Here is a 10,020-nt window from a genome sequence, read left to right on the forward strand (position 1 = left end):
TGGATTAGTGTGAAGTGTAATGTTTTTAATTGATCGTTTGTTTGTATTGTGAATAAGTCGTTTGTAAGGTGCCGGTAATTTCTGTGATCTGTTCAGGGGGGTTTGTTCCAAGTTAGTATACCAACTTTCTAATGTAAGCCGTAGTTTATAGTCAGTGCTGTAAGTAATGCATTTTGCTGAGTCCCATTCAATGTTGTGCTTTGTGAGTCGGTGATGTTCGGCAATGTGATTAGTTTTATCTCGTTTCTTTGTAGCTCGTTTGTGTTCAGTAAGTTTAATGTTTAAGTTCCTGATAGTTTCCCCGATATAGGAGGGGTGGCAGTCGGAGCAGCTTATTTTGTGAACTGCACCTTGGGTTGTTCTTTGTCCTTTATGTTCGTTAGTACTTGTCATAACGTTGTGATTAGTTTATGTGCGACACGTATGTTGTATGGTGGTAAGATACGCGAGATAGTCTCAGACGTACCTTTAATGCAAGGTATCGTTGCTGTTGTCGCTGAGTTGTTCGTTTAGTTGGGTTTGTTGGGTTTGTAAATGTTGCGTTTGATGAAGTCAGAGTTATAGTTGTCTTTGTCAAAAACAGGTTTAAGATAGATGTTTTTGTTGTGTAGAACATCCGGTGAATCACATATGATTTTTGCACGTCTTGCTTATATTCTCATTGTGGTGGCTTTGTGTGATGTAGAGTTGTAAGATGATTGGTCTTGTAGCGTGTTGGTTTGCGTGTTGGTTTCCTATACATACAATACAATGACGTAAGAACCAGATAACAAATACGGTTAACCTGACGTTTACTCCTCATTTGACTCTGAAGATGACTACCGCTAAGGTTCTCGAAATGTCAATCAACAAAAACAAAAACAGGCCTTCTCAGGACTATACCAACCTGGACGATCTACATGTACAATCATGTAATGTTAGTAATGTAGCTTAATTTGAGAATTTCGAATGAACGACTTATCTTATGACGCTTAATAAAAGTTGTAATTTTTACTATTCAATTTTTGCCTCCTTTCGATGCCTCGAATTCTCGAAATCATTTCACCCCTCAGTGGCACTCGGTTCATCGAAATCATGGAAACAGCAAGGACAGTCATTCCTTTTTTCATTCTATATGTGCTCTTTAAAACAGTGTTCAACTATATGTCTTTTGAAAAGAAACTTACTGCAACAGAACCATGTTTTGTATTAATTAATCCATTAAAGTTGAGACCTAGTCCAACAAAGGAAATGATAACTCCAATGGCGGTCGAGTAGAGATAAAATTCATATCGTCCCAGATCTGGATTATTAGTTACGTTAGTATAATCATTAACTTCTTTTGTGAAGTGACCAACACATCCCAAGCCAGTGAGAAGTGCCGCCTGAATATAAAAAGTGCATGATTTGTTAAAAGTTTTCTTGGGACGAGTTTATCGTTTATATTGTGCAGGGACAGCCTTTTTTTGGGATCATTAGAGCATAATGGGATAATCGTTGAGTAATAAGGGGCCTGGACCCAACCGTTATTGTTGTTTGTCATTCGTAAACGAATGACCTTTGTATTTTGTCTCTCAATATATATTTTACAAGATCCTCATTTCGTGAAATAGACTAAGTCTTATCTATGACAAACAACAATTAAAACGACCTATAACGGCAGACGAGCGAAATACAGACGAAAAGATCGGACAATCCAACACTACAAGTAGTTCGAAACGCGACACGCCATCAGCAACAACACGGAACCTATTTGGCCAAGGGGCAGGAGCATATCTACGAAATTTATTAACCCGAAGGCAGCCATACAACCAAAGTAACGAGCAGCACCGGTAAAGGCGTTAATAACACTCCCTTCTGACCCCGAGATAAAGAAAAAATTGCAGTAAACACCACCATCTTATCGATCGCTGATATTTGGCGCCATTTTTCCGGCGGCGTTGAATTACTCCGAGTACTTCCCATCCACCAGAGGCAGGTCATAACCTTACGTGTGCACGAAAATGCCGAAGTACAAATGCCCCTATCCAGACTGCGATTACGAGACAGAGGAAGCTGAGGACCAACTCGCAGCGGTATTGTTGCAAATCCACTCGACCGGCGTTCACAATAACAGCCAAGCAACGAACACACGCACGGGCATCAACGCCACGGCGAAGATTGAAAAGGTCAGACGGCCAACTATATCCGCTGCTGGGTCCAGTGAGGAATGGACATACTTCAAACGCGCTGGCAGGATTATGTCGAAGCCACAAAAATAACCGGCAAAGACAAAGTAATCCAACTACTCGAATGCTGTGACGAAACGCTTCGTAAGGACCTCACCAGAAACGCTGGCGGCACCCTCACAAACAAACCCATCGACGAAGTCATGGCTGCAATCCGCGAACTCGCTGTACGAGAGGAAAACACGATGGTGGCCCGCATCAAACTACACAACATGCGCCAGGACCGTGACGAAACTATCCGCAGCTTCGGTGCACGTCTTCGTGGACAAGCCAGCGTATGCAAGTTTACGATTAACTGTCCCAACTGCGCAACAGAAATCAACTACACAGACAATATCCTACGCGACGCATTAACCGTTGGAATCGCCGACAGCGACATCCAACTAGACTTGCTCAGCGATAAAAATCAAAATATGACACTGGAGGAGGCATTTCTGTTCATAGAAGCCAAAGAAGCCGGCAGACGTTCGGCCACCCACCTACTCAATAGCCAAAGCATCGATGCTACCAGAAGCCAATATCGCCGCGGCAAACAAGACAATATGACCCAGGGCGTGCAAACCAATAAAACTGGGCCATGTTCCTACTGTGGCAAACATGGCCATGGTAGAAACGCCCCACCCAATGTCCGACGACAGGAATGCCCAGCCTACGGCAAAACATGCGATAGCTGCGGACGCCCTAACCACAACGCCTCCATGTGCAGAAGCAAAAACAAAACTAAGCGTTGGGACGCAAAACACAACGCAAACCGAGACCAAGAGGACGCAGTGTTTGACAACCTGTGCATGACAAAAAGCCATCAGCATTGCAACAACGGAATCCTGCTAGACCACCATACTTACAATGACATGAATGACCGTTGGGTGAAAAAACCGTCACAATCCCAACCGTTCCTCCATATAAATGCGAAGTGTCACCCAGAGGACTACACAGCCCTCGGGTACACCCTGCATTCTACAAGACATCGCTCAGTCACATTGAATGCTATGGCGGACACTGGATGCCAGAGCTGCCTTGCTAGCATGCATATAATGAAACGACTAGGACTACGCCAGAAAGACCTGCTTCCAGTCACTATGCGCATGCATGCTGCGAACAACAATGGCATCGATATCATCGGTGCAGCCATCGTGAGATTCTCTGGTCAATCCAAAGACGGACGAGTGTTGGAGAGCCGTCAAATTGTATATGTCACTCGTGACTCAAATAAACTCTTCCTCAGTCGTGAGACATGCGCCGCTGGGAATCATCCCAAACAGCTTCCCCACCGTGGGAGACACAATGTCAGTAGACATACATACTAACCAGTCTATTCACGTTGTAGCAGAACACCCATCAAAGCGCATGTGACTGCCAACGTCGCCAACTGCCGCCACCTAAACCCACAGTACTGCCCTTCCCTGCAATCGAAGATAACCGAAAAAAAATAGAGGACTGGCTGCTCCATCACTACAAGTCCAGCACGTTTAACACTTGCGAGCAACAACAACTGCCACGCATGGAAGGTCCACCAATGCGTCTCATGATTGACCCAAATGCGAAACCTAAAGCACACCATACACCAATCCCAGTCCCTTTACACTGGCAGGACGAGGTGAAAGCTGGCCTTGACCAAGACGTGGCCCTCGGCGTGATTGAACCCGTCCCAATCGGCGAGCCTGTCACCTGGTGCCACAGGATGGTCATCTGTGCGAAAAAGAACGGTAAACCACGACGAACCGTTGACCTACAGGCACTAAATGCAAACGCCACTAGGGAGACCCACCACACCCAGAGCCCTTTCACCAGGCACGCTCTGTTCCCAGTGGCAAAAGAAGTCAGTGTTCGACTGCTGGAACGGTTATCACAGCGTTCCCTTCACCCAGACGACAGACACCTCACCACCTTTATCACTCCCTGGGGTCGCTATCGGTATAAGTCAGCGCCACAAGGGTACATTGCCTCGGGGGACGGTTACTCACGCCGGTTCGATGAGATTGTATCACACATTCCAAACAAAACCAAATGCATAGACGATACCCTACTTTGGGCAGATAACCTCACCCAAAGTTTTCATCAGGCTGTCGAATGGTTAGATATCTGCGGTCGAAACGGCATTATCCTCAACCCAGACAAATTTGTCTTCGGCTCAGACACAGTCGAGTTCGCAGGGTTTGAAATCACATCAAACTCTGTTCGCCCAAGCAGGAAATTCATCGATGCTATTCGCCATTTCCCAAAGCCGCGCAGTATCACTGACATCCGCTCTTGGTTTGGCCTGATCAATCAAGTCTCATACGCATTTGGAGCCACTGAACGCATGCTACCGTTTAGAAAACTGCTAAAACCCGGCACGAAGTTTTATTGGGACGAGGAACTTAACACACTCTTTGAGGAATCCAAATCCGTTATCATAAATGAAATCCACGAGGGCGTTCGCATCTTTGACAAGACACGTCCCACTTGTCTTGCCACTGATTGGTCAAAACACGGCATCGGCTTCTGGCTACTGCAAAAACACTGTGAATGCCAGTCGACTGGACCACTATGCTGCCACACCGGGTGGAAGATCAGCCTGGTCGGCAGCCGCTTCACACATGCTGCTGAATCCCGATATGCACCGATAGAAGGGGAGGCACTGGCGTCGCAGACGCCCTGACAAAGCCAGGTTCTTCGTGCTCGGTTGCACCAACCTCACAATCGCCGTAGACCACAAACCCCTGCTCAAACTATTCGGTGATCGGACATTGGAAAACATCCCAAACCCCCGCCTACGTAATCTCAAGGAGAAGACACTGAGGTACAGATTCAAAATGATCCATATCCCTGGTATCCGTCACAAAGCCGCCGATGCGATCTCCGCCACCCCACAGGTCCAGAGAACCCCACCTTGCTCTACCTCCAGGACGACATAGCAGAGTTGAAGGACACTACCATACACACCGGCTTTGACGAAACCATCGCTTCACTCGCTTCCCTAGCACTTACAAACGTCGCCACAACCTGGGACAAGGTACGCATGGCAACTGCAAGCGACACCACTATGCACGATCTCATGAATGTCATTGAATCTGGCTTTCCAGCTTCACGTAATGACCTGCCAACACCATTACAAGAATACTACCAGTTCCGCCACAGCCTCTACACAGTGGACGGCGTCATCATGTACAGAGATCGTGTGGTTATCCCACCACTGTTACGCAAAAAATATCCTGGAAGTTCTACACTCGGCACACCAGGGCATATCATCTATGACATCCCGCGCAGAGGACTCAGTCTTCTGGCCGGGAATCACCTCAGATATTGCAGCAATGCGTACGCAATGCAACCACTGCAACCGGATGGCACCATCCCAACCCAGCGCACCACCCACACCAACCATCTCACCAGCCTACCCCTTTCAGTGCATCTGTGCGGATTATTTCCACTACAAAGGATCCAACTATCTCGTAATCGTAGACCGTTACTCTAACTGGCCTATTATCGAACGAGCCAAAGACGGTTGCGACGGACTAATCAATTGCCTACGTCGCGTCTTCACCACCTTTGGGATCCCAGACGAATGCGCTACTGACGGCGGACCAGAATTCACCGCCGTCAAAACACGGCAGTTCCTCAAACAATGGGGAGTACACCACCGCCTCGCCTCCGTTGCATTCCCGCACTCAAATTGCCGCGCGGAGGTTGCCGTTAAAACTGTGAAACGCCTCATCACGAACAATACCGGCCCCACTGGTAGCCTCAACACAAACGCCTTACAAATTGCTGTTCTACAATATCGTAACACGCCTGATACCGACACGAAATTATCACCGGCCCAATGCGTCTTCGGTAGACCCATTAAGGATTTCATACCAATTTTCCCCGGCCGTTATAGGCCACACGTCACCTGGAGGGAAACACTCAATGCTCGCGAGGAGGCTTTACGAAACCGGCACATGAGAGCGGCGGAACGTTGGTCAGAACACACAAGAAGATTACCACCTCTGTCCATTGGACATCACGTAAGAATACAGAACCAAACAGGACCGTACCCTACGAAATGGGACAAGACTGGAACAGTCATCGAAGTCCTTCAACACGATCAATACCGCGTCAAAGTCGACGGGTCCAACAGAATTACACTAAGAAACAGAAAATTTCTGCGGCAATTCACACCTGTACAAGAGCAGTTACCCAAAAATACTATTGATACGGACCTGCTGCTGATACCAAAAGTCTCAACGGAGAACCTTACTCCCAACAAAATGACAGCCAGCAGAAAACAAACACCGTCATTACCATGTCTAAGACCGGCGACACAGACTGACACCCCGGAGCCAGCACCACTACCGAGCACAGATACCGCAGATGGAACTTCACCAAACGCAACCAAAATACCTGAAGATGCCAGTGAACCTACACCAGCGACCACAAAGCCAAGCAAGAAAGCACCACTAGCTCTACGCAGATTACTCGATTTCAACAAGAAAGGGCTGTTAGAAAATTGAGAGGATGAACAAATATCATAGAACAACTTTATATTACGCTTTCCTATACTAGTAAAGACTTAGGGGGGGATAGAGCATAATGGGATAATCGTTGAGTAATAAGGGGCCTGGACCCAACCGTTATTGTTGTTTGTCATTCGTAAACGAATGACCTTTGTATTTTGTCTCTCAATATATATTTTACAAGATCCTCATTTCGTGAAATAGACTAAGTCTTATCTAATCATGTCTAGTTTTCTGGCAAGTAATTTGATGTTGAAATATATACTGTCTATTTAACAACAAAAAATTGTTGTTAGTTGTACTTACGATTTGTATAATTTTGAGAGTAACTGATGGTACAATCAAGGCCATTGTTTCATCTGAAAGCGTAAAATATACTGAAGGTTATACATAAGTGATTAGACCCAATATCTGTTTCCTTATTTTATTTATTTACTGTATGATTTACGATGAATAGCTATGTATTTGGCGCTTTAGAAAGCACATATTCGATGGACAGTTTTAATTTTTACCACCTTTAAATCTCTTTTGCGTTTTTTAAATCTTTGGAGTATTTCAGTCATTAAAACCTAAGGTTTTCTATGTATTTAGTTGACTAATGAAATCGATTTTTTTATGATGACGTACCCGTGTTTTTACTTTTAGACTCTTGACTTGTAGTTGTATGTTAGGTTATGACGAATAGCTCATTTTAATTTTTTTATACAAGGTGTGGTAGTGATGACGTTTTTAAACTTAAATCCAATTCAATTTCTAAATTACACCCTAAGGCCTAATTACCATGAAGGGAGTGAGGATGCTGAAGTTGTTGCAGTGTACCTTACAATTTAAGATGTAGTTATTTTCCACTCATTCCTCTGAGATTCATATAACAATGGATGAAGCAGCTATATTGTGGTTCCGACTGAAAATACATTCATTGAAATTAATTTTAATTGTTCATAGGCGAACGGGAGTTTAGAAGTGGTAGTTTATTTACTCGAATTTTCAACATATTCAAAAGCCTTTTCTGTAATTTATAATCACATACAGGTTTTGTAAAAGAAATTGCTAATGGTAAGGCGTAGCCACGAAACTGCGAATTAATCTATGCACTGCTTGTCAATGTCGGAGTGTTATTACAAGACCAATAATAGTGCTAAAGTACAAAATAGCACCATTAGGAGCGCTGTTTTAGCACCACAATATAAGGTTTAAAAATAACACCTTGCGATGTGCTAAAATGACAGCAGTATCGTTGTGATAATTAACCTTATATAAAGGTTATTCTAGCACTAAACATGGTGCTAAGACTGCACTTAAAGGAGGTGCCAAGTTAACACTCGATTTAGGGAGTATTTCGTGGTTCCCAGACATAAAAAAAACATTTTTTTTTGAAAAAAATTCATTAATTTTACCAATATTATTTGAACTTGGCATTATCTATAACACATGAATGTGAGTTTAATCTGAATTAAAAACTTGTCACTTAAATGTTCATTTTCTCACGGAACTTTTGAATAGATAATCTTCGCTGCTCGTGTGTGTTAATTGGCAAGAATATTGAGTTCATACATATGCTGCTGCTCTTGAAGTCTTTGAAGCAACAGGGTATTGATCTTAATCATTACGCACAGAAGATGTCTTTGAGAGCATAATGCAGTTAAATAACTAGATAAAAACATTGTTTTATAATCAATATTAAAATCATCTTTTAAGGAATCTGGACATTATATATAAACTGAATATTTCTCCAGTGATAAATTAACCCTGGTTAAAATTAACTCATGTATGTCTTGTTTTTAATGTGAAAAATACTAACCCTGGTTTGACCTGGGTTTCATTTAAAGTAAAACCCAAAAATAGATATCTTAACAGAAGGTCCACTCGTGTCGAGCCTTTGATGTTCGTGTCCCCTACTTTTCTGGAGCAATTTCTAAGCTGACACGCTTTCCAGCAACATATTTCCGCTAGATTGCAATAGAAAATACAGATGTTTTTACAAATATATTGTTTTGCACGAAAAAGCTTGAAACCTTATTTTCTTCACAAGATGATAAATCTTTGTAAAAATTTCGATAAACTTTTGCTTTAAACGTGAAATATTAGTAAAAGAACATTCTCGTGTAATATTATTCCATATTGATTTTGTGAAAGTATCTTGCTGGGGATGTCACGCATGTGTAGTGAAAAAATAGTGCACGATTTTAACCGAGTGGGCTTTCTGTTAGATCTCTATTCTATGGTAAAGCCCACACTCCTACTACTTGCCTGACTAGACAAAAGATTCGAAACATTGCGGGTTTTATCACTCTCCCCACCCCATACAGCCCAGAATTTTAATTTTGGCCTTGCATTTAAGCACATCACACTGCACATACTTATCAAAAACATGTTGTACGCGCCCATGTCAAAAAGATCAGTAGCATCGCCAGGAGAAATTTATTTATACATGCACTTTTTGTGCATTAAGTCATTCAAAATAAATTGTTTCTTAAGGATTAAAACATTCATATATCAATATTAGCCAATCGCACTATTATAGAGCAGGCAACATCACTTAAAAAGCTCTGTTAGGATTAACTTTATTTAATAATTGTCATGTGTTGTCGTCATATGATAAGCTAACAAAAGGGTGAAATATGGTATCTACATGCTACATGGGTGTAATGCTTGCATTTTTCACAACCACTTAACATTTGCTGCTTTTGAAAATTCGACATAACTTCTAATAGAGGGCGAATAAAAAACCATTGGAAATCAATCGATTGTTAAAATCACAATGCCTGATGTCCTGATCGGTCATCAGTATGTTACGTCAACCAGTGTTGATTTAAATTTGCTGTCATGCGGACGTTATATGTTTGTGGATGTAGATTTTCCGTGTTACTAGAGTCTTCAGAAGGACTGTTGTTGTTGATGTTGACTGATGAAGAGTAAACGTCAGGTTACGACATAAATGGTGGAGCAGAAATGACCTAAGCCTTGTAATAACGAGCTGTTATTGTAAAAATGAGTTTGGTGATTTTGAACCAAAAGACGAAAGATTTACTTGTGTCTCAAGCATTGACGATAAAACAGTCAAACAAGAGAGGCCTTTCAACTCAGTAAACCTTACCTCGAAGTAGTGTGGATTGAATCGACTTGCTGAAGAAATCATATGCTGTTAACTTTTTCATTCACTAAAGTTGAAAATGACTCAAGATGCAAGCTGACGCAATTTTTTTAGGCAACGGGAATAAAATGTGGAACAAGGCGCATTGTTTTAATATTGATCAGGGATATTTAGTTTAATCGTCCCTAATAAATATATTGATGAGGGATATTTAGAACCAAGAAGATGTCAGTGGCTTAGTGTT

General features: G+C 42.7%; 1 protein-coding gene across 1 annotated transcript; it reads left to right on the forward strand.

The window, feature by feature from the left end:
- Window positions 1-5,530: 5,530 nt before the first annotated feature.
- Window positions 5,531-6,679, forward strand: LOC124439427. The gene has a single exon (XM_046989653.1). It carries the CDS (start codon window positions 5,531-5,533, stop codon window positions 6,677-6,679), a length of 1,149 nt encoding a protein of 382 aa, XP_046845609.1.
- Window positions 6,680-10,020: the final 3,341 nt, after the last annotated feature.

This window comes from Xenia sp. Carnegie-2017, unplaced genomic scaffold, assembly GCF_021976095.1.
Source record: "Xenia sp. Carnegie-2017 unplaced genomic scaffold, XeniaSp_v1 HiC_scaffold_19, whole genome shotgun sequence".
In the NCBI taxonomy this organism is placed as follows: Eukaryota; Metazoa; Cnidaria; class Anthozoa; order Malacalcyonacea; family Xeniidae; genus Xenia; species Xenia sp. Carnegie-2017.

Excerpts from the sequence above, each read along its gene's own strand:
- LOC124439427 (XM_046989653.1), top strand. The coding sequence starts at position 5,531 with ATGGCACCATCCCAACCCAGCGCACCACCCACACCAACCATCTCACCA.